We start from the raw sequence: 24,478 nt of genomic DNA on the forward strand, positions 1-24,478 counted from the left end.
CCGTCGAGTTGCGTGCGACTCATAGCGACCCTATGTACAACAGTCCTAAACCCTGCTCTACCCTGTGCCAATATTATTGTCTCTGACACACCTATCCGCATTACCCCAGTCACTGAATCAAGCCATCTCATTGAGGGTCTTCCTCTCTTGTGCGTCCCTCCACCCTCCCAAGCATGACATCCCTCTCCGAGGACTGGTCCCTCCTTACAACATATCCAAAGTATGTCAGACGAAGCTTCAGAATCTTTGCCTCCAAGGAGCAGCCTGGTTTTACCCTCTCTAGGACAAACTTGTTCTCCTAGCAGTCCATGGTATATTCAATACTCTTCTCCAACACCACAGCTCAAAGGCATCAATTCTCCTATCATCTCTAGTCATTGTCCAGCTTTCTGATGCATAGCAAAGACTTTCTGGTGTAATTGATACACCAGACTATGGCCTGGATCATATCCCACTGTTGGTGATTGCCTTTAAGTCAAGCACGACTCAACGACCCTATGAACAAAAGGCCAGAACCCCCTCTACAATTATCTACATTCATCAAAGTTCGTAGAGTTTCCGGAGGCATGGTGTTTAGGAAGTGGATGCCACTCATTCTTCCCACTACTCTTTCTAAACATCTGCTTCCTTCTTGATTCCAGTCTGTGTCTGGGATGAGCAGATCTTTTTCCTTCCAGTCTGGACAGCTTGAAGTCCCCCACACCATGTGTGCCACGTCTTCCAGTGCCCTCCAGAATGCCCCCTTCCCCCGCCCTCCCCAGCCTCTCCCTCACTGCCATGCACCAAGCCACTCTTTCCTGTGTCACAGCTAATGCTCCAGGTGCTGGTCCAACTGTAAGATGAAGTCTTTGCCCGCAGGGAATGGTGGGGGTAGACAGAGAGAGGACCACCAAACCAATCGGCAGCTTAGTGTCCCGAGAAGTTAGTGTTAAGAGGAGGAATAGAGCAGGGGGGAAATGGACAGGTGGGCCCCTCTGAGCAGGTGAAACTGAGACCTGGGTGATGTGAGAGAGTGAGCAAGGTGTGTCTCTGGGGATAGAACTTCATAAGAGAGAGAACAGCCAGTGCAAAGGCCCAGAGACACTGGGGGCATCTCTGGGGCTCCTGGCTGCTTGCTGCTCTGTAGCCAAGTGTAGGTCACTTTGGAAGCTGCTGTCTGTCCTTTCAAAGCCTTGTGTGTGTCCTGCCACCCAGGATGATTCTCTGGGTCTTCTTTCTCTGGACCGTCCCTCGAGGAGGTGTCGCAGGATTGGTTGTTAATGGACTTTGTGACTGGTTGGAGGCTGGCCAGGCCCAGCCCAGAACATGCAACATGGTCCCTCCTCTCTTGCAGACGTCGGCTGGGTCCCCACGTCTGCCTCTCAGGGTTCGGAAGTGGCTGCTGTCCTGGCTGGGCACCTTCCATGGGCAGTGGACACTGTACCCTGCGTAAGTGCCCGTCCCTCGGCCCCCAGCCTCCTCCACCGCCAGGGCATGCTGCCGGCCTGGCCTTTGGCGGCCCCCATGTCCTCACCTGCATTTCTCCTCTCAGCCCTCTGCTCCTTTGGCTGTGGGAGTGGCATCTGCATTGCTCCCAATGTCTGCTCCTGCCAGGATGGAGAGCAAGGGGCCACCTGCCCAGGTAACGGGATGGGCAGGCCTGGTGGGAGTGATGGTATTAATATACTTAGATTTCTGCCAGCCACTAGGCACTTGAGGCATATTGGTTATATCACCTTCCAAAGACTTTTATCAGAAAGAACTTGTCATTCCCATTTTCTAGATGAGGAAACTGAGTCACAGAGGTGGTCCAGGATCACCCAGTTTAGTAAATGGCAAAGCTAGGTTTCAATTCAGACCTGTTTGCCAACAGAATCCAGGAGGAGCCACGGGGACGTGAGGGTGGTGGACACTGCAGCGGAGGTTTTGCTCAGGGATGGGGTGCCTGTTTCAGATGCCCACGGTCCCTGCGGCGAGTATGGCTGTGACCTGACCTGTAACCATGGTGGCTGTCAGGAAGTGGCCCGAGTGTGCCCCATTGGCTTCTCGATGACAGAAACAGCTGTTGGTATCAGATGTACAGGTGAGCTGCTTGTGAGTAGTGTGAGGGTCCCCTCACCCCCAGATTAGTGAGAGTGGGTGGGAGTTCTGTTCCCTCTTTTCTGTCCTGTTGGAGTGATTCCAGAGAGACCCAAGGGGGAAAGCTGAGAGTGGTGGGACGTATGGAAACCAGAGAAATAATGACACTTGTGACTTTACAGTGTTTACTGAGTGTCTGTTGTGGGTCAGCGTCCCTGGGTGCTGCAAACAGCTGGATATGGTAGTACTAGTACTCTCAGAAGTGCCTTGGAAGAAATGCTTGGTAATCTGCTTCCAAAAAGCTCAGTCATTGAAAACTCTTGGAGCGCTGCTATTCTCCTATGACTCACACATTGAGGATGACAGGGCACTAGATGGCTCAGGCTCTGAGCTAGTCAGGAGGGTGACTAGGTGCTCTGTGTGTTGTTACCCATGGAGTTCTGACTCTTGCTAATCCTTCACCAGGTTTTTTGAGGCTGTCAGTTTTTTTTTTTTTTAAATTTTATTATTTTGTGTGTGTACCATCAAGTTGGATCTGACAGGTACAGGAGGAGATTGCCCCTTCTTCTCCAGCAGAGCATCTGATGGATTCAAACCATGTACCTCTGGGATTGAAGTGCAGTTTCTTGCCACTAGGCCACCAGAGCTCCCTTGAGGCTGTCAGTTTTTATGGGAGGAGACTTGCCATCTTTCTCCTGCAGAAAGACTGGTGGAGCAGAGCTGCTAGCCTGTCAGCAGCATCACACTTAACGTGGCAGAGCTCCTTACTGTGGGGAAGGGAGGTAAGTAACAGGGCCACGGCAGCCCAGTCTAACAGGAACCAGGAAGGACAAGGTGGCTAAAAAGGAGGCATGTTAGCTCAGTGACTGACCGTCCACCGGTTCCTGAGGCTGTGAACTGTAACAAGAGGAGGCGGCCTAGTGAAACTACTGGTGGCTTCAAACCGCAGCCTTCAGGCTATTAGTACAGCTTGCTACAGACGGTACCACCACAACATGTGAAAAAAATGAGGGAGTGAAGGGGAAGCACACCTCCCCTCATTCTTATGTAAAAGTGTTACAGTTGACTCCTGGAAGATGCTTGGCATGGTGACAGCCTTGTCCCCAAGTTAAAAAAAAGCAGCAAAAAACTGCATATAACTTTTCACTGTCCCCAAAACAACTCCTCCTAATCTTTATCAGAAGGCTTAATTGACACAGTCAGCTAACACACATATGTAACATGCATTACAGGTAATATATTTATCTATCTATCTAATAAAAGCTACATAATTTTCAATGTTGTTGTAGCTGACCCTCTGATGGGTTTTCAGAGGCAGTTAATTGCATGGGAGGAGATTGCCCATCCTTCTCCCGTGGAGCAGCTGGTGGCCTCGAACCACGTGCCTTCGGGATTGCAGGGCAGCTTCTTGCCACCAGCCCACTAGAGCAAGTTAAAGGGATGTTTGTAGAAAGTACAAAGTTTTCATCCCTGCAGGTTTAGCTGCAACAACTGCTTAATTAATTCCCTTTTCTTTTTTTATACAGTGGTCTTTACTTGAACTTCCTTTAAAATGGTGTTCAGCCACAGCTCCAGACCCCAGTCCACAGCATGCATCGAGGAGTTCACTTTTTCTTGTAATGTCGTGACTTTTTTCCTGCTTCTTGGGAGAGTTTCCAGTATTGCTAGTGGCAGTTTGTAAGGTTCCGTGTTATTGTTCAAGGTTTATAGTATTGTACTAGACTCGAGAAAAATTCCCTAGAACCCCAAGAGATCACTTTTTACTGCTATTTCACAATTTACTGGAGAGACTAAATACATATGGTTTGGTGCCAACATTAAAAAAATCCACGCAACTAGACATGCATGGTTCAAGAGTCCACTGTGTGCTTTGAAAAGAAAGAAATTCCTCTCACCGGAGTCTGTTACCTGATCTGGAGGTAACCACTGTTATCTATTTCTTATTTATCTTTTCAGAGAGTAGAAAAGCCTTTTTTTTTGGGGGGGGGGGCACTGTAACTTTGCAAAAATACTGCTTCTCATGGATATGAAAGAATGACTCAGAACATTGTTGTTATTAGGTGCTGTCGAATTGAGTACGACTCATAGTGACCCTATGAACAAAAGATCTGAAGCATGTTGTATCCTGTGCCATCCTCACACTTCCTGACACACAAGAGCCCATTGCAGGAGTCACTGTGTCAATCCACCTGGTTCATGGTCTTCCTCTCCTTTGCCAACCCTCCACCCTTCCCAGCATCATGTCCTTCTCCAAGGAATAGCCCCTTCTAGCAACATGCCCAAAGTGTGTGAGGCAAAGCCTCATAATTCTTGCCTCCAATGAGCAGTCTGGCTACACCCTCTCTTGGTCATCTGTTCCTGGGATCTTCAGTGCTCTTCTCCAACACCACAGCTCAAAGGCATCAACTTTTTCTGTCATCCTTATCCATTGTCCAGCTCTCTGATGTATAGCAAGTAATCAGAAAGACTTAGAACATTTGAGGAGAAAAAGGTAGAAAGATGAAAGTCAGCAATCCCCATCTCTCAGTTTCTAAAATGTTGAAGATTTCAGCACACACCACCCCCAACCTTTATCCTGAGGTATGGATGTGTGTTAGGTAATGCAGAGATGTGTATATGGTTTTTATTTAACAAATATTGAATCATAGATACTTTTGTTCCTTATTCTTCACACCATTATATCATATCACTAACAATTCCTCGCAGCTGCTGTAATTTAACTACCTGTTCCTCGGTTGTGACCATTTTGATTGTCTGCAATGCTGCAGTAACAAGACCTCTGGGTACATTTCCCAGAAGGAGAGATGCTGGGTCAAAGGGTATCAACTAGTGAAGTCTTGGCGCCCATGGGGTGTAGCACAACGCCCCTTCAGAGAGGATGAAGCATTAGGTTCTCCTCCAAGTGCTTTCCATGGGATCGCCTTGAAGTCAGAAATAAGTGGACAGCAGCTGGGTTTTTGAGCATCTCCGGATGCCAGGACTTTCCACACGCACGCTTTTAGTTGCAGAGACACACTGCACCAGAGAAGAACCAGAAAAGAATGCAAAAGCTTGGCCTCTGAGCAACCGGAGCAGGAAGCACGGTTGTTTCTGGGAGGGCACCAGAATATGCTTTGGGCATGTTCTTGGAGGTCGGTGGACGGGGTGGTTGTATGCATGATGGGTGTGTTCTTGAAGGTCAGTGGGCGTGGTTGTAGATGGGATGGGCCATGTTATTGGTAGACAGTAGGCGTGTTCTTGGAAGCCTGCGGGTATGACTGCAGTGTGATGGGAGTGTTCTTGGTGGTCAGTGGGCGTGGTTGCACGCATGACGGGCGTGTTCTTTGGCAGGCGGTGGGCGTGTTTGTAGGCACAATGGGCGTGTTCATAGAGGGTGGTGGGCGTGGTTATAGGTGTGCTCAGCAAACAGTGGGCGTGTTCTTGGAAGTCTGTGGGCGTGGTTTTAGGCAGGTTGGGCATGTTATTGGCAGACGGTGGGCGTGTTCTTGGACGGCTGTGGGCATCTTTGTAGGCACAATGGGCGTGTTCATGAAGGGTGGTGGGCGTGGTTCTAGGCGCGATGGGTGTGCCCTTGGAGGGCAGTGGGCGTGGTTGTAGGTGCGATGATGTTCTTGGTGGGTGGTGAGTGTAGTCTGGGGCTGTGGGCGTGGTCTTGAGGGCTGGCTGGGAGGAGAGTGAGTAGGTGGTGGGTCATAAGCAAGGATGGTGTGAGGAGGGTGGCAGGCGCCAGCAATTAGGTTAAAGGGTGAGGAGATTCAAGTGCAGGGTGTAGCGGGCAGAGCTGCGCCCGCAGATCCTCAAGGGCTGCTAGGTAAAGAAATGTGAATCAGACTTGGGGAGTTCCACTACCAGTCCCTCTTTTTTAAATTTTTTATTAAATTCTATTAATTTTAATGAACATTTACAGAGATTTTGGGTTTCCATCCATTCATTGTGGCTACCAGCCTCTCTTATTCCAAGCCCTGGCTAACCTTCCTAAAGAAGTTCCAAGGTGGACTTCCTTAGGCTCAAAGCTAAGTCAGGTCACCTCAGTCCGGCATTCAGGGTGCCCCAAACTGGTTGCTGGCAAGTTGGTTCCGACCAAGGGGACCCCATCGTGTCGGAGTAGAACTGTGCTCTGTAGGTGTCAGTGGTTGATTTTTTTGGAAGCAGATTGCCAGGCCTTTCCTCTGAGGCGTCAGGGGGTGAACTCAAACCTCTAACTTTTGGACAACTAAGTAAGATTGACTTAAGCATTTGTACCACCCAGGATGCATCTTACCCCATCTCTAGCAAGAGTTCTTTAGCAAGACCCTTACTGTTAGAAAATTAGAATTTCAGTCATAGTGGCCACCTGCCTGCACCTCCCAAAGGAGCCCAGGTGTTGCTGCAGTGCCCCTCTATCCCCTTATCCACTCGTGCGGCCCCTCCTCTTTGATGCCCATTCTGTCCTCTGGCCCATTCCCTCCCTCCGGATGTACCTGCTGTGATGGCCCACCTCACCCCCACCACACAGCACTGCTGCCTGGTATGTGTCTCTCTCCCTGTTATCACCCTGCAGACTTCTGGAGAGTTGTCCCAGCTGTGTCCTCGGCAGCCCCCTCCATCAGGTCGAGTGCATACAGTCGGTATGCACAGTAGGCATTTAAGGGAATGATCCTGCTGACAATTCAATCAGCCTTCCTACCACACTCCACTGTCCTTTCCTTTAGGGACTCATGGGTTTATCCTGTGAATGGGAACAGTTCTCGGTCAGCTTGGTCTGTGTGGGGTCACAGGAGGGACCCTGGCTCTGACCTAATGTAGGATGATACCTGCTGCATGATCTGTTTTGTTGGGGTGTGGGCAGACCCAGCATGAGCGAGGGCTCCTCCAGGGGTCAATTTTCTCACTGCATCCCGATCACAGCACAGTCACACTCAGAGTGGGCTATGCGAGGGTCTTTTTTTCTCTCCCCAGATATCAATGAGTGCTTAAGCTCCTCTTGCGAAGGCCACTGTGTGAACACGGAAGGCGGCTTTGTGTGTGAATGTGGGCCGGGCATGCAGCTGTCTGCTGACCGCCACAGCTGCCAAGGTGAGTGGACAGAACCCAAGGACCTTGCTGTTGGTGGGGATGGGGAGGTGACCAGGCTGCTACCTGCACTCCTGGACGCTGTTGCCACCATAATGTGCCGTCCAGAATTATTGTATTTCCATCCCATTTTACAGATGAGGATATTGAGGCTTGCCCATGGTCATTCTGTTAGTAAGTAGTGGAACCAGGGCTTGAATTGTAGCTGTTGCAGGATGGAAGGATGGTGTGAGGGGAAGGTCAGGGGTGGAGAAGGGAGACTAGGAGGGAGAAGAGGTGGAGCGAGGAAGTGGAGCTGGAGTGGGGCTGTGTGAAGGGCATGACAGAGTCATTCAGTCAGCCATCCATCCATTCATCCATCCATCCATCCATCCATCCATCCATTTTCTTGTTCCTTCCACCAGTGCCAGGCTCTGGAGATTCAGGGAGGAGGAGACTTTCTGCCATCCAGTAGCCCCAGTCTGGTGGGAGACGGGAGCACCAAGGGTGGGATGAGGGATGAGTGTTGGGGGAACCCGGAGGAGGGAAGGAATCTTACAAGTGAGCAAGATGAGATTAGTCTTTTCCTCTTCATTGTTCGATGCCATTGAGTCGGTTTCCTCTCACGTTACACCTGCACAACCCTCACAGTCATTGCTGCGTCTGGGCACGTTGTTGCAGTACTGTGTCAGCCCATTTCCCCCTGTACTTCTGCTTTACCAAGGATAAGGTCCTCGGCACAAATCCTAGCTGCAGAAATTCTCACTTAATCAAGGCAGATACAAAACTATCCAAAGTCCTCCTTGATACTGTTGTGCCCCTGTGTGTGGTCTGAGTGAAAGTTTACAGAGCAAATTAGTTTATTTTTCTTTCTTTTTTTTTTTGCAAATTAGTTTCTTATTCAACAGATTTAGATACAGTTTGTGACATTATTTATGATTCTCTCAGTGTCCATCCTTCTCCCACAAAGCACAAGGTGAATTTGAACCATGTGCCCCTGAGATTGCAGCACAGCTTCTTACCACTAGGCCACCAGAGCTCTTATGATTCCCTCAGTAAGAGCGCAGCATTCTTCCTGCTTGCTACCTGTGGTCCTCTTTTCCACTCATCCTTTCTTACTTCTTCCTGCCTCGAGAGCTTTGTTTTTTCTTTATTTTTATTTAATTTTATTATTATTATTATGATGATGATGATGTGTGTGTGTGTTGCCACTACGCCACCAAAACTCCCTGGGTTTTGTTTTTAAGCAAACACTGCCCTTGTGGTCTCATGTGCTTGAATGCTCTGAGTACTACTATTTCCTTTATTATTATTCACAGTGTTATAGACTTGTCTGCTGTTTGGCTGCAGGGTGATCCCTGGGAGTGGGTTCAGTCTTAGTTTTGAAGGGCATTGTATTGTGTTCTGTGTGTTTGCCATTTTCATAAATTATTAAACCTTTTTTTAAGAATATGACAGTAGGTCTAGGCACCTTCTTCTGTCTGCACCTTCTGCTGGAGAATAAGCCTGGTTCTCAGTCTGACTGCAGCCTTCTTGTCAGTGTGCATTACACGTGTACACATGTTTGTGCACTTACCATGATGCAACAATAAGAGAGTAAGGATAGTAAGAGAATCATGGTGTAATCAGGAGAGCCGCAGGGAGCCTCTGGTGGCCTCGTGGTAAGGAGTTGCTGCACAGCAATCCCCAAGGCATGAGAGGTTTGAATCCACCAACTGCTCTGAGGAAGAAAGATAGGCAGTCTCCTCCTGTGCGATTAAGCTGTCTCTGAAAACCTTCTTGATGGTACATAACAACAGGGAGGACTCTGATGGCATAGTCCGTAGGGAGTTGTGCTGCTACCCCAAAGGTGGTGCCTCTCCAGCAGTTCAAATCCACCAGCAGCTCTGTGAATGGGCAGTCTCCTCCTGAATGATTTACAGCCTCCCAGAAACCCACTGGAAAGTCAGCTGTGAAGAAGATGAGCTGAGTAAGTTAACAGTCGCTGAGGCCTCATGTTCCAGATACTTTATTATTTCATTTGCTTCCTAAAAAGAGTCTGTTAGTCCTACTTACGTCCTGTTGTTGTTATGTGCCGTTGAGTCTACTTCCCTGATTATTTTGTTGTTGCGTACCATAAGAGCCGAAACCAACTCATAACTGGTTTCAGAGGCAGTTGATTGCATAAGAGGATATTGCCTGTCCTTCCCCTATGGGACAGCTGGTGGATTTAAACTGAGTACCTTTGGGTTGTCAGCACAACTCCTTTTCACTAGGCCAGGAGAGCTCCCTATTAATTATTGAAGGTCAGGTTAGAGCTGGGATTAGATCCCAAGAGATCCTCTGCATTATACCCATCCCCACTCCTCAATGGTATGTCTTGAAAATCTCTCCATACCAGGGTAGTAGGTGCCCAGTTCTTTTTCTCGGCTGTGGCACTCTGCAGGGCAAGCATTCTGTAGTCTTCTAACTTTTCTTTTTATTGATGACCGTGTTGATTTGGTTACAGTGTGGCACATATTTTTAAATTAATTTTAATGAAAGATTACAGAGACTTAGGGTTTCTAGTCATTTATTGTTGCACTTTTCTCCCCCCCCCCATTCACTCTTCTCCTTGAAAAGAAAAAGTCTTTCACTGTTATGCAATCTCTCCCCACAAGTCCACTCCACTGTGTAGCCTTCTGGACTTCTGTAATGACAATAATACCTAATCATATATCCCTTTTAAACAGTCTCTCCCTCATCTGTTTCAAATGCAAAATAATCATTCCTCCTCTCCTTTTCTGTCTTCCCTCAACCCTGATGTCAGTCTCATTTTACAACAGTAGCCCTATACAATATTTGTCCTTTTGTGACTGAGATATTTCACTGAGCATAGTGTCCTCTAGGGTCATCCATTTTGCATAATATTTCATGAGTTCCTTGTTTTTAAATGCTGCATAGTATTCCATAGTGTGAATACACCAGGGCTTCTCTGTCCATTCGTTTGTTGATGGGCACTAGTGTGGCACATTTTAAAACAACATGGGGAAATGTTTACAGACAAAGTACTATAGAGTCAAAGTTTTGAGGTAGAAGTAGAAGTTATTCAGCCAAAGAAGAGGAGAATATGGGAAAAGGGGGAGTCCTCTGAGAGTGGGGTGCCCTTGGAAGATGGTAAGACTTGAAGCCAGAGCAAGAGTGAGGCCAGGAAAGAGGTGGAAGGGGAGCCTGGGCCATGCTTACAGGAGTGTGAGTTTGATGCTTTATCTTAGGGCTGTGTGCAAAACAGAGAAGCTGGGAGCAGGGATGGCTTCATGAGAGGTGCCCCTTTGGTAGAACATCCTGGATGCTGTGCAGGGGATAACGTGAAGGAGGAGGAATACAGGAAGGTCACTTACTCATTGCCTTCAAGTCAGATCTGACTCACAGCCGAACTTCCAGGTGGTTTTCAGAGGCTATAAATTGCATGGGACAAAATTGCTCATCATCCTTTTGCAGAGAGGCTGACAGATTCCAACTCTGTGTCTTTGGGTTGGCAGTACAACTCCTTACCGTGAAGCCACCAGAGCTCCCATAAAGATTGTTATTGTTATGTGCTGTCAAGTCACCTGCAACCCATAGTGACCCTATGTACAACAGCTCTGAAGCATGCCCTGTTCTGAGCCAGTCTCACTGACTCCGATTCACCTAACCTCGTACCCCAGTTAATGTATCAATCTATCCATCTCATCCGGGATCTCCCTCTCCTGCACTGACCCGCCACTCTTCCAAGCCTGCTGTCTTTCTTCAAGGACTGTTTCCTCCTGGCCACATGCCCAAGGTATATGAGACAAAACTTCCAAATCCTAGCCTCCAAGGAGAAACTTGGTTTCACCCTCTCCAAGACAGACTTACTTGTTTTCTTGGTGGTCCGTGGTGTGTTCAAGACTCTTCTCGAGCACCACAACAGCATCGATTCTTTTTCTGTCATCCTTTGTCACTGTCAAGCTCTCTGATGCAAAGCCGTTTTACTCGTCATACAGGGTTGCAGTGAGGTGGAATTGACGTGACAGTACATTCCACTATCAACTGATTGAGCATGGACAGTGAGGAGGAAAGCGTTAAGGTGCTCTGTGGCCTTGTGAGGGGTAGGAAGGAGTAAGAGAGATGGGGCGACCATGTGTTTCCAAACTGTGTAGGATGTGGGCTCCAGCCTTGCCCCTTTTCCCTGCAGACACTGACGAATGCCTGGGAACCCCTTGTCAGCAGAGGTGTAAAAACAGCATTGGCAGCTACAGGTGTTCCTGTAGACCGGGCTTCCATCTCCATGGCAACCGGCACTCCTGTGTAGGTAAGGCTCCAGAGACACTGTTGTCTTCAACTTACATGGCCAGTCAGGACAAGGACTGGTGAGTCCAGGACAAGGAGAGGCCACCCAGCTGGGCTCCTGTTGCCCTGAGTCTGTTGCGCAGAGCCTGTCTCTCCTGGGGGGGTTGGTGTGACTCTCCAGAGAAGACCCTGTCTTGGATCTTCCTGACCATGTGTCCCTTGGTTTCATCCCATGCCACTCCCAGATACACCCCAAGGGTTCCTCTCTGCTCACACATTTTCTTGGCTGACTTTGACCCCCTGGGTAAATAAGGCACCTTATGTGTTGGTTGTTACCCTGGTTTAGGAGACACCTGTTTGCTCAACTCATTAGCAGAACTTTCCAGAAAGGAAGCGGTATGTTGGGCTTGAATTTGATTCTTGGGTTGAAGATGAGGTTCCCTGGACCTGATAAAAAGACCTTGTTCCATGAAGTTAGGGGTTTGTTCCGAAGCCGAATTGGTGATGATTGAGACTCTTTTCCAGAAGCTAAACATACAAGGCCGTGGAAGGTGTGGAGAGATGCCCACCTCACCCTGCCTAGTGCGGGATGCTGAGGGCCGGGTCAGTTAACTGTGCATCCATGAAACACCACTGGACGTAGGAGCCCCTCCCAAAAGGGACGTGTACTCAGGGCCACCCCAGCCATCCGAGCCACAGCCCTTACCCTGGAGCGGGGAAGGGCCCCGCAAGGACACAGCGGAGAAACGCCTCCAGGCTTTTGGGTCAAAGGATGGGACGGTGAAGGAGAACTGGGCAGTGTGGCGGTGTCAGTAGCGAGGCTCTCCCACAGATGTAAACGAGTGTCGGCGGCCGCTGGAGAGGCGAGTCTGTCACCATTCCTGTCACAACACCGTGGGCAGCTTCCTGTGCACCTGCAGACCTGGCTTCAGGCTCCGAGCTGACCGTGTGTCCTGTGAAGGTGAGTGCTGCCAGGCACCACTCTCCTGCCAGGTCCCACCCTCTTGGCACAGACCCTACCCACTCAGCACTAGGCCCCACCCTCTCCGTGCTGGTCCCACCCACTCAGTCCCAGGCCCTGTCTTCCACTACCAGGCTCCAATCTCCCATCACCAGGCTCAGTCCTCTCAGTGCTAAGCTGTGCCCACCCAGGAGCCGGTCCAGGCGTCCACTGCCAGGACCCAGCCTCTTATTACCAGGCCCCGCCCTCTCAATGCTGTCCTCTCCCATTTAGTACCAGGTCCAGCCTTACACTGCCAGGTCCCAACTTCCCATCACTTGGCCCAGCCTACTCAATGCTAGGCTCTCTTTAGTTGGCACTAAAGCCCTGCCTTCCCCCTGCCAGGCCTCAACCACGCATCAACGTACCCGGAATTCTCAGCACCAGGCCACACCTCCAAGCATCAGGTTCCACCCTCCCAGGGTCAGGCTCTAACGCACACTATAGGCCGGAAGTGCCCATCATAGGGACACGCCCCCTCACTACTAGGCCCCACCCACCCACCCATAGCCTGCTCTCCAAAATGCAGACCCTGCCTTCCTAGCACATGGCCCCGCCCCGGACTGCAGGCTCCGCCCATCCCATTGAGACTTTTCATCCTTCTTTCTCTTACCCTCCTCCCCCGCAACATCTTGAATTTTCTGATGCCCTGCTTTCTTCCTCAGTTTTTCTTCCACTTTTTTGTCTCCCCCATTTTTTTTACTATTTCCTCAGCCTTCTGTCTCACCCAAATGGTAAAAGACCTTTTAAAAATGCAAAATATTAGAGAAATACATAGTAGATATAGATGCTCAGAGAGAGGCACTTCATTGTTATTTTATGTTTCATTTAAATATTTTATTGTGATTTGAGTGGAACTTAACAGAGTAGATGGCTTTTCCCTTCAACAAACCAGTCATACACGTTTTGTTTTAGGACACTGCAGTCTGCACGTTGTAAGGACACTCGTCCCACTTCCTCCCTGTGATTCTTGTTTCCGCTCACCCTCCATCCTCCCTCCCTGCCTTCTGAGCAGTGTCCCTGGGCAAAAGGCTCCCCTTTTGATCTTTGGTGGTTGATTCTTCTGAGGACTAAATACGTCGCTGGGTTTACTGTTCACCTTGCTGACCTACCTGTTTGGTTAAAGGCTGAGACACAGGAGTGCGTTTAGTTCCAAGTTCAAAGGGTAACTAAGCACCACAGTCTTGTGGGGTCCCACCTGTCTCTGTTAAGTCCATAAGTCTGGCCATTGATATGAATTTTCATTTTGTTTCACTTTTTTTCTCCTAGTTGATCTGGGACCCACTATGTAATCCCTTTCAGAAAGGTCAGTAATGGTAGCCGGGAACCACCTAGTTCTTCTTGGTCTCAAGGTTGAGGCTCATATGTCTCATTAGTTCTTGAGACTAGTGGTTTCCATGTTTCTTTGATTCTCTTTACCCTGGACTGACAGAGACCAAAGGTTGCACCTTCAATGGTCACTCACAAGCTTTAAAGACCCCAGTCAGTACTTGTCGAAGTAGGCCATAGAATGTCTTTATTATGCCAGCCAGCCTTGACGCTTGCCAAGACTGTGGTTTCCAGGGCCCAGGAGATTACAGCCAGTTTGCACCGGGTCATGTCAAACTTCTCTTCCATACTTTAAGAGCATGCATAGATAGGAATATGAACGGCTCCAGCCGCTGTAGTTCCTCAAACACTTAGAATCATCAGGTGATCCCACAGGTCAGCTCCTAGGTATGTGCCCTAGTGAGGTGAAAGCAAGACTGCAGACAGACATACGTTTACCTGAATTCAGAGCAGCACTGAATTCAGAGCTAAAGGGTTGCAGCTGCCTGCGTGGTCATCCGCCAGTCAATGGGTCAACACATTGTGCTGTGTGTCCATACAAGGTATCATTCAATTGTAAAAGAGTTCTCAGTCATACCTCATGTGGATAAACCTTGAAAACATTATGCTAAGTGAAATATGAAAAAGGGCGGGAAAAGCACATGTACTACAGAATATCTGGAAGAGGCAGGTGCAGAGACAGAACTAGGTTAGTGGCTCCCGGGGCCTGGGAAGAGCGGAGAATGGGGGCTTTTTTAAAAAAAGCCTATAAGTACGTGCATTGTGTTATGTAGGAGGCGAGTGGCACAGTAGTTAAGTGCCTGGCTGCTAACCAAGAGGTCATCAGTTCAGATCCCTTTGGCCTTGAAAACCCTGTGCAGTGATTCTACTTTGCCACTGAGTCTGAACTGACTCGATGCCAGAGGGTTTAAGATTGGAATTGGGAAGCCACCAGACTTCCAGCTTCAGCATGGTCCCTCTTGCTGGTGTCGTCCTGTCCTACCTGTCTTCTTGTGGGATTGCACCAAGCCCCAAGTGGGGTGGCCTTTCTGTTGGTGAAGAAACTGCCCGGAGGTATTCGGGAGTTTGTGGCTTGGACTGAGTCCCAGCTCCCTGGAATCTCTGTCCCCCTGTATCCTCCAGAGAGCCCTGTGCTTCATTTCAGCCTTCCCGAAAGCTGTTCTGGCTCCCTCCGCCATCCTGCAGCCCCTGCAACAGCCCCCCAAGATGCTACTGCTGCTGCCAGAGGCTGGACAGTCAGCTCTCTCCCCCGGACACAGCCCGCCTCCTGGGGCACCAGGCCCTCCCACTGGAGTCAGGACCACCTGCCACCCACCTCTTACCCCAGCAGTACCCACAGCTTTCCCATCTGCTCCGAGCCGGCTGCTCTCCACTTTGATGGCCACTCTAGTGCCCACTTCCTCCTTTCTGGGAAGCCCCAGGCCTCCCTCCTCTGTCCTCCAGAAGGAGTTGGTGACCCCACCTCCACCCCAGGGCCCTGAGCCTGGTGGGAGGCTTACGCTGGGGCCTGCTCCCTGCCAGCACCGAGGAGCCGTGTTCAAGTCAGGGAGCCACTGGACAGAGCCTGAGTGTGCCCAGTGCTGGTGCGAGGTGGGTGTGAGGGTTCCTGGGCTGCCCGAGGCTGGTGCCTGGGCCAGGTGGTGGCCGTAACTTCCTCTTTTGCTTCCAGGATGGGGAGGTCAGCTGTGGAAAGGTGACCTGTCATGCTCCCTGTTCCCACCCAATTCCTGCCAGAGATGGGGGCTGTTGTCCAACGTGTACAGGTGAGAGCCAATGCCAGGGAGTCTGTCCTGCCTCACGCCAGGGCCCCCACTCCGCCAAGTTCCCTTCTCACACCTCTCCTGTGACTCAGGGGCTGGATCTCAAACTCTGATGTCCCTCAGAATCTTGTGGAGGGTGTATGAATTCCTAGCTGTTGGGCCCCATCACCAAGTTTCTGCTTAAGCAGACCTGGGACAGGCTGAGAATTTGCACACAGATGGAGAAGAGGTTGAGGTTGTTAACAATTTCAGCTTATTTGGCTCCACAATCAACACTCTTGGCACCAGCACTCAGGAAATCAAAAGATGAATTGCACTGGTGTAATCTGATGTTAGGGTCCTCTCTAGAGTACTGAAGAGTAATGACACCAGTCTAGGGACTAAGGTGCACCTCATCTAGGCAGTGGTCTTCGCAATTACTTGCAATGCATCAGAGAGCTGGACTAAAGATGACAGAATAAGAATCGATGCCTTTGAGTTATGATGCTGGAGAGGAATATGGAACATATCATGGACTGCCAAGAGAATAAGCAGGTCTATCTTGGAGAGGGTGAAACCAATTTTCTTCTTGGAGGCTAGGATTTGGAAGCTCCATCTCACATACTTTGGGCATGTGGTCAGGAGGGACCAGTCCTTGGACAAGGACATCATGCTCAGAAAAGTGGAGGGATCGTGCAGGAGAGGAAGACTCCAGATAAGATGGATTGGTACAGTAACTAGGGGAATGAGAATAGGTGTGTCGGAGTCCATGAGACTGGCTCAGGACAGCATGGGCTTCAGAGCTGTTGTATGTTAGGTTACTATGAGTCATGGACAACTTGATGGCACATAACAACAGCAAGTTCTCAGAGATACTGATGATGCAGGTGGGAGGGAGCACACTTTGGGAGACACTGGCCTCTGCTGAAGGAGCCCCGGTGGTGCAGCAGGTAAGCACTCAGGCGCTAAAGGAAGGGTTCAAACCCCACCGGCTGCTCTGTGGGAGAAAGATGTGGTCTCTGAACACCTGCCTGCTGGAGGGTCAGCGATGAGTCTGTTCTGACTCAGCGGCAGTGAGTGACCGAGTGAGCGACCTTGTGAGCTGCTGCGTACACTTGTGGGTTCACGCACGCACGTTAGAACTGGGCTGGGTACAGAGCAGGCACTCAGCAAGCATCAGCTGTGCAAGGGCTGAGCATCCCAGGCATGGCCAAAACCCAGACACATCTGCCTTGGAGAAAGTGCAAGCGGGCTGCTCCTTAGCGGCGAGGATGGTGCACCTTCACCTCCTGTACTTTGGGCCTGTTGTCAGGAGGGGCCAGTCCTTGGAGATGGACACGTACTGGGAAAGGTGGAGGGTCAGCGAACGAGAGGAAGACCCTCAACAGGATGCATTGACACGGAGACTCTAACAAGGGGTCTGAGCACAGCAGAGACAATGAGGTTGGTGCGGAGAAGGGCAAGGTTTGGATTTGATGTTGACCAAGTCGAGGTCGACTCCACAGCATTGAACAACAACAAACAACATCCGAATTCCTTTTTTTTTAAATTTTATTTTTTTATTTTTGTGTGTGAGTGTACCGTCAAATCAGATCTGACTGGTACAGGAGGAGATTGTCCCTCCTTCCCCGGCAGAGCATCTGGTGGATTCAAACCGTGAGCCTCTGGGATTGTAGTTGCAGCTCCTTGCCACTAGGCCACCAGAGCTCCCCTACAACATCCGAATTCTTAACACTGCTTCCACAGAGCTCCGCACCCTCCCTGTGCCCAGGAGTCACGGAGCTGCTGCTTCTCCAACCCTCACAGAACAGGCATTTGGAAAAGCCTAACTGATTATTTGGGTATCTGCCCTCTCCTGGGGCTCCCAACTTGCCAGCACGGGCCAGGGAGCTGATGGGTGGAACCTGCGTAGATCCAGTGTTGGTGGAATTCTTGCCTTCTGTGTGGGAGAAAAGTAGAGGGTCAGTGGAAGAGAGGAAGACCCTCAACGAGATGGACTGACACGGACTGCACCAGCGGGCTGGAGGATGGTGGAGATGGTGAGGAAGGCTGGAGAGGACGAGGTTTCTATCTGTTGTTCAGGAGTCAGAGGTGACTCGAGGCACCAGCAGTTACAGCAACACGTGGGAGATCTGAGTCTGATTCTCAGCCAGTGCACTTCCCGGCCTCTTTTCTGCCCAGAGGAGCTTCAACACATCAGCCTGAGTGTCTGTTAGTCTGTGGTGGTGACTACCATCTGGCAAGCAGGCGTATGTGTTGCTGTGATACTGAACGGATTTCACAAGAATTTCCAGACTAAGACTAGGAAGGAAGGCCTAGCAACCCAACCTACTTATGAAAATCAGCCAATAACAGGCCGAAGGATCACCCTGGTCTTTTCTGCAACTAATCAAAGGGATGGTGCGGACCAGGCAGATCATTCCATTGTGCATGAGTCTGGGGCCGACTTGACAGCTGTCAACAGCTGAGACAGCCTCGGTGTTGGCCTGCAAAGGGTGTCACATCTGATGGACAAGACAGACAGACAAGGAGACAATGGCAGTAGGCTGCTGTGGAGTCAGAGCACTGATGAGGTTATAGCCTGATTATGAGGGCCAGAGAGGCTTCCCTGATGGAGTGCTGTCCCTGAAGGGTGGGTTCCCTTGGGGAAGAGACTTGGGGGCCTTAATGGACAAGGCTGGAAGCTGGGTCTGTGCAGACGCCCACTCTTGCTTAGGAGCATGAGGACCTGCTGGGTTTGGAGGGCCATGAGGTGGCCAGGCTGGTGCATTGCCAATGCAGACCAGGGCCCAGGAGGCCAGCAAGGAGGTGGTGACAATGGTGCAGGTGAGAGAGGACAGTTCCTCCCAGATAGCAAGAGCTGTCCCATTCCTGGCCAAGGAACCAGCCCCTCTTCCTACAATATCAGGTGTGAAGCACCGCGGAGCGCTCGTCCCCAGGGGGCGGCTCCTAGCCAGTGAGGTAAATAGATGTTCTCAACTGGAGAGATGGATGATAAATATGCAGACGGACAAGCACCATCTGTCATTACATACTCCCTTAAATATTACCAGAGAGATGGGGGTGGGGAGTAGAGTGGGGCTCACTGTCAGGGTGGCCAGGAAAACCTGTCTGAGTTGCCCCTGGAAGGATGGGGAGGAGCCTGCCCAGGACCGTCTGGCGACCCTTCTTGGCCCCATGCCTCCTAATTGGACCAGTATTCCATGGTCCCAGACAGTTCTGGGGTTACCAGACATGAATGCATCTGTCTTGGTGTCACCGTGGTTGACCATTAGTAGGTGCATCTGGGTTGGTTCCCCAGGTGTCATCCAATTCTGTGTTTCTGCACCCACCATTCCTGGGGGCATCTAGGACAGGGACAGTGACCCCAGAGAGCTGACGCCTGGAAAAATCCCGAGTCCTCGGGCTTCCTGTGCTTTCAAGAGCCTGAGGCCCCCACCTCCTGTTTGTCCTTCAAAGGCTGTTTTCACAGTGGCGTCATCCGAGCGGAAGGCGACGTGTTCTCCCCGCCTGACGAGAACTGCACCGTCTGTGTCTGTCTGGTAAGTTGCCCAGGCTCCCCAGGGCTCAGGGGTGTTTTCTTAACCTTTGGAGGTTTTAGGCAAAGGGCAGGGGAGGCATGGTGAATGCCAGCAGATGTTTCGAATTGGGGACTTTGGTCAGGACCTTTAGGATCTAAAGGCTGGGGAACCTCGAAGGCTTTGGAGCACCGGGGAGGTGTCTGCTGAGCCGAAAGAGCAAACAGGCAAACAGGGTCCATTTGTTTAGGGAGCCAAGGAGACGAGGTCCGTGGAAACTGCCCACAGGGAGGTTGTCTTCCTCTCCAGGCAAAACATTTGGCAGCACCATAAACGTGTCACACTTGGGAGGGGACAAGTTGTCACCAAACCAAGAACCATTTGCTCCAGGCAGATTCACTCCTCCAAGATTAGCTATTAGGGACCAACTGTGTGCAGACTATGTGTCATCTTGGAAGAGTGAAGCCAGAATGCGCCTTAGGAGTGAGAATGATGTGCGACTTCATCCCACGTACTTGGCACACATCATCAAGAGGGACCAGTCCTTGGAGAAGGACATCATTTGGTAGAGGTTCAGTAAAAGAGGAGGGGAGCTTTAATGAGATGGAGAGGCACAGTGGCTGCCGTTGTGGGGTGAAGGCCAGCAGTGACCATGAGGATGGCTGAGGACCCAGCAGCATTTCCTTCTGCTCGGCAGTAGGCGTTGAAGCCGACTTGGCACCTGGCAATGTGCAGACACTAAGGCATTGGTGGTTCAGGGGTAGAATCTGCACCTCTGAATCGGACCAGGAGACTCTGTTCAACTCCTGGTCGGTGCACTTCCTGCATAGACACTGCCCATGTGCCAGTGGAGGTTTGGAAGTTGCTAAGATGTGCAATAGGGTTAAGTTGAGCTTCCAGACTAAGATTAGGAAAGAAGGTGTGGTGATCTTCTGAGAATCAGGCCCTGAAGACCTCCCATGGCCTTTTCAGTCGCTTGCTATGCATCTGCATCTGAGAGCTGGACAGTGTCTACGGATAACAGCAGTAGAATCGCTGCCTTTGGGCTGTGGTGTTGGAGAAGAGTACAGAACATCCCGTGGACAGTGAAAGGAACAACAGCGGTGTCTTGGAGAAAGTGCAATCAGAGTGCTTCTTTGAGGCAAAGATGGCGAAGCTGCCTCTCATGAACTTGGGGCATGTTACTAGGAGGGGCTGTTCCTTGGAATGGGAAGGATGCCAGGCTTGGAAAGGTGGAGGGATGGCAAAGGAGAAGACGACCTTCAACCAGGTGGATTGACACAGAGACTGTGGCCGTGGCTCAGGTGTGTCAGAGATGATAAAGACGACACCGGATAGGACAGGATTCAGATCTGTTGTTCACAGGGTCATCATGAGTTATGCTCCATTAGACGGCGCCAGACAACAACATTGGAGACCACTCATGAGGATGGTGCAGGACTGGGCAGCAATTTGTTCTTTTGTGCAGAATCCCCGTGAGTCGAGTGGCTCGACGGCAGCTGACAAGGTGTGCACACACAGTAGGTGCTGTCACTTGTTCTGCTCTGAGCACCCACTGTGTGCCAGGTGTCACCTGTGCTTTTCATCTGCTTCCGCACCATAGGTTCCCAGCTGCTCCTCAAGGCTGGCTTCGTGGCCCAGTTTTACACATGAGAAGCCAGAGGCTTGGAGGCGGCAGAGCTGGGATTTGAGCCAAGTGTCAGAGTCCGGAGCCCAGGCTCTGTCGGCCAATCACTCCTGCCACCTTCTGCCCATCTGTAACCACAGCTCCTGCTCTGGCAGCAGAGGGGAAAGCTGAGGTGCGGGAGACCTCCCTTTTCTTTTTTTTTTTTTTTTTATTTTTGTGTGAGTGTACCGTCAAATCAGATCTGACTGGTACAGGAGGGGATTGTCCCTCCTTTTCCCGGCAGAGCATCTGGTGGATTCGAACCGTGTGCCTCTGGGATTGTAGTTGCAGCTCCTTGCCACTAGGCCACCAGAGCTCCCCGAGACCTCCCTTTTCGAGCTCTCACTTTGTGGAGCATTAATGCGCCTCACAGTGGCAAGGCATTTATTTTAATAGATGATCTCCAAGTATCGTCTGTGAGGCATGGTTTCCAACCCATCTCGTAGACAGGCAAACTGAGGCTCAGCCACTTTGTCCCAAGCTACACAACTCATTAGTAGAAGACCTGACACTGGGGCTTGGGTCTGCATGACTCTAAAGCATAAGTTCTTAGTGATCTTAACATCAAATTTTTAAAATGTATTTTTTAGTGGTGATCTTTGAGTAGCCAATATAGCCCCCACTAGATTAAAACTCAGAGGCGCTAGTGAAAATCTGCCTCCCTAAAGGGGCAAGCCCCATTCCCAAGTCCTCAGTGTCCTTAGGGAACTCTTGGAAGGCTGGGCACCATGGATTCAGACGGAGTGTGTTCTAGTATCGTCTCCGACCACCCTACCAGCTTCTCCACAAGACACTATATCTCAGAGAGGGGGTGAGCTAAATCACAACCTAATAGATCGTAAGGAGCCTTGGTGGTGCACTGGGTGACATGTTGGGCTACTAACTGAAATGTTGGCAGCTCAAACCCACCAGATGCTCCATAGAGGAGGCAGTTCTCTGCTTATGTGTAGACTTATAGCCGTGGAAACCCAATGGGGAAGTTCTGCTTTGTCTTTTAGAGTCACTATGACAAAGAACCAGCCTGATTGCAGTGTGTTGGGTGTGGTGCGGTCTAAAGAGCAAAGATGTCACTTTATAGACTAAGGTGCGCCTGACCCAAGCCATGGTATTTTCAGTTGCTTCATGTGCATGGGAAAATTGGACCATGAATGAGGAAGACTGAAGAGGAAACCGATGCCTTTGAATTGTGGTGTTAGTGAAGAGTATTGGACATGTCAGGGCCTGCCAAAGAACCAGCAAATGTCATGGGAGAGATGCAACCAGAGTGTTCTTAGAACAGGGTGGTAAGACTTCACGGGCTTTAGCTGTGTTGTAAGGAGGGGCTGGTCCCTGGATACTGTGTTTGGAAAAGTCAAAGGCGAGCAAATGAGAGGAAGACCTTCAATGAGATGGATTGGCACAGTGACTGCAGTGATGGGCTCACATTCAGCAGAGATTGTGAGGCTGGCTGGCTCTCCACCTGTTGTGCAGAGTGTTGATGTGAATCAGAGTGGACTCAAAGGCGTTGACAACAGTGACAAGGACCTGGGTCCATGCATGATAGCCCCATGTCCACAGTGGCCTTGAAGGGTCCTAGTGGCTTCCACTGGACTAGGCAGGCAGTCGTCATCTTGGACTAGAAACCTTAGGTGTGATGTTAAATGGAGATTGAGCTGAGCGGAGATGAGGCTACCTCCTTCCACCTCGCACCATCCCATCTCTTGCCCCTTCCTCAGGCTGGAAACGTGTCCTGCATTGTGCCCAAGTGTCCACCCGGCCCCTGCCAGAGCCCTCCACAGTCGGATTGCTGTGCGTGTCTTCCAGGTGAGAGGTGGAGAGATGCAAATGAAAGTGTGTGTGTGTATGGTTGCCTGCACCTATGTATGTGTCCTTACATTATATGTTGAAGTAAGGTAAATGGGGGGAGCTCAGATGGCCTAGTGTGTAAGGAGCTCCACTGCCAAAGCAAAGACAGGCAGTTCGAATCTACCAGCTGCTCCCCAGGAAGACAGGCAGTTTCTTCCTAGGCAATTTACGGCCTCTGAAAACTTGCTGGAGGCTCAGCTTTGAATTGGTTCCAACTTCAAGACAGTGAGTTGAACTTGAGTTAAGGTTGACTGGTTCTTCTTGTTAGGTGCTGTCAAGTCGACTACAGCCTCTATGAACAAAAGATCTGAACTCTGTTCTATCCAGCACCATAGTTCCTGACACAAGAGCCTATTGCAGCTGTGGGAAAGAGATTGATTCCTGCTTTAGGAATGCAGGTCAGGTTAAATATTTCACATTGTCCATTGTTTTGGAGCACCTTGTATGTGCACAGTGTTTGGTGCCGGACACTGGCATGCCCTCTGCCCTTCAGTGCAGCAGCACTCAAGCGTTTGAGTCCAGTGGGGGCATTGCTCTGCTCTCCCTCCCCCGTGGACGAGGGTCCCTTTTGTTAGACATGTGCTGCTCTTTCCTGGAAGGACCGTATCCCTGTGGTGAACATTCCCCGACTCGGTCTGTGCCGTCCTGCAGTGCCGGGAACTGACCGCACCTGCTTAATCATTAATCCTTGTTTAAACTCTTCTGAGGAGGGCACCTCGTGGTCCTGATGAGGAAACTGGGACTCAGAGATGCAAGTCACCGGTTCAGAGACACACTGCCTCTTAGTAATGGAGCAGGGCATGAACTCAAGTCTACCTGATTTCAGAGCGCCTGTTCTTGTCTTATTTAATTGTTTAGAATTTAAGGTGCTTTTGTTTTTTTCATTTGAGTGAAGGTTTACAAATCATCATACTTCTTTTTTAAAACTGTGGTGAAAATGTACACAATAATATACTTGTCAGCACAACTTCCATGTTTGCAATTCACTGGCATCAGTCATGTTAGCTGACCCTCCAGTGGATTTTCAGAGGCAGTTAATTGCATGAGAGGAGATTGCCTATTCTTCTCCCACATAGCAACTGCTGGCCTTGAACCATGTGCCTTTGGGATTACAGCAGAGCTTTTTGCCACTGCCAAATCATTCCAGCACTCTTTTTTTTTTAATTTAAGTAAAGATTTACAAAGAGATTGGTTTTCAGTGATTTGTTCATGTAACATTTCCTCCTTCTCCTCCCCCAGTTCCCTTTGTAATGCTTGTCCCATTCCAGGCTAGTAATTGTCACACACGTAGCATCTAATCACCCATTCCTTTCAGAGTGACCTACCTTTTTACCCATTACAGTGCCGTCTACATTGTCATCTACCCATTCATTTCTCGCTTCCCTCTTCCTGCGTCTTGTACAATACAGGACTTATGCAGTATTTGTCCCTTTGTGACTGAGACACTTCATTCAACATCGTGTCATCCAGACTCATCTACATTGTATAGTGTTTTACCTTGAACCACTTCTCTCTTCCGCAGTGAGGTGCTATTTCCACGGTCAGTGGTATGCGGACGGCGCTGTGTTCAGTGGGGGTGGCGACGAGTGCACCACCTGTGTGTGCCAGGTAGGTGGGCTGAGGGTCTTAGAAGCTTCTGGAAGTGATGAGGGCTGGATCACAGGACTTTATCAGGAGAAGAGGTGCAGCCATGCAGTGGAGGGAGAACTGAGTCAGCACAGGGGGTCCGGGGACCTGTGTTCCCCAAGACCCTCCTGGAACCCAGGGAAGCTCACCCTTCAGTACTTTGTGTATAGAGTACCAGCTGTGTGCCTCATCCCTTCCCCTGTGTCGGGAAGCTCAGCTCACAGGCACAAGACAACCAGGGCCTCATCTGGCTGTGGGCTTCGGGGGAGCCCTCATGTTGGAAGAGATGCTGAGCTGTGAAGGGCTCCTGGCCGAGGGGTGCTGAGGGAGGTGGCGGGCAGGGATGGCAGTGCTGAGAACCCAGGTGTCCACCCTGGGTGAGCTCAGCATGGAAGAG

The 24,478-nt window shown here is 50.3% G+C and overlaps 1 protein-coding gene across 1 annotated transcript in view; it reads left to right on the plus strand.

Moving 5' to 3' along the window:
• VWCE (von Willebrand factor C and EGF domains) overlaps positions 1 to 24,478 on the plus strand; it is a 39,113-nt gene that overhangs the window by 2,104 nt on the left and 12,531 nt on the right. The window contains exons 2-12 of the mRNA XM_006899888.1: positions 1,334 to 1,428; positions 1,532 to 1,621; positions 1,934 to 2,062; positions 6,997 to 7,113; positions 11,264 to 11,380; positions 12,191 to 12,319; positions 14,832 to 15,277; positions 15,357 to 15,450; positions 18,886 to 18,968; positions 22,326 to 22,413; positions 23,978 to 24,063. Of these exons, the coding sequence (XP_006899950.1) occupies positions 1,334 to 1,428; positions 1,532 to 1,621; positions 1,934 to 2,062; positions 6,997 to 7,113; positions 11,264 to 11,380; positions 12,191 to 12,319; positions 14,832 to 15,277; positions 15,357 to 15,450; positions 18,886 to 18,968; positions 22,326 to 22,413; positions 23,978 to 24,063 (1,474 nt within the window). The remainder of the gene's footprint in view (positions 1 to 1,333; positions 1,429 to 1,531; positions 1,622 to 1,933; positions 2,063 to 6,996; positions 7,114 to 11,263; positions 11,381 to 12,190; positions 12,320 to 14,831; positions 15,278 to 15,356; positions 15,451 to 18,885; positions 18,969 to 22,325; positions 22,414 to 23,977; positions 24,064 to 24,478) is intronic.

This window comes from Elephantulus edwardii, unplaced genomic scaffold (genome assembly GCF_000299155.1).
Source record: "Elephantulus edwardii isolate Elephantulus edwardi_28Jun2011 unplaced genomic scaffold, EleEdw1.0 scaffold00268, whole genome shotgun sequence".
In the NCBI taxonomy this organism is placed as follows: Eukaryota; Metazoa; Chordata; class Mammalia; order Macroscelidea; family Macroscelididae; genus Elephantulus; species Elephantulus edwardii.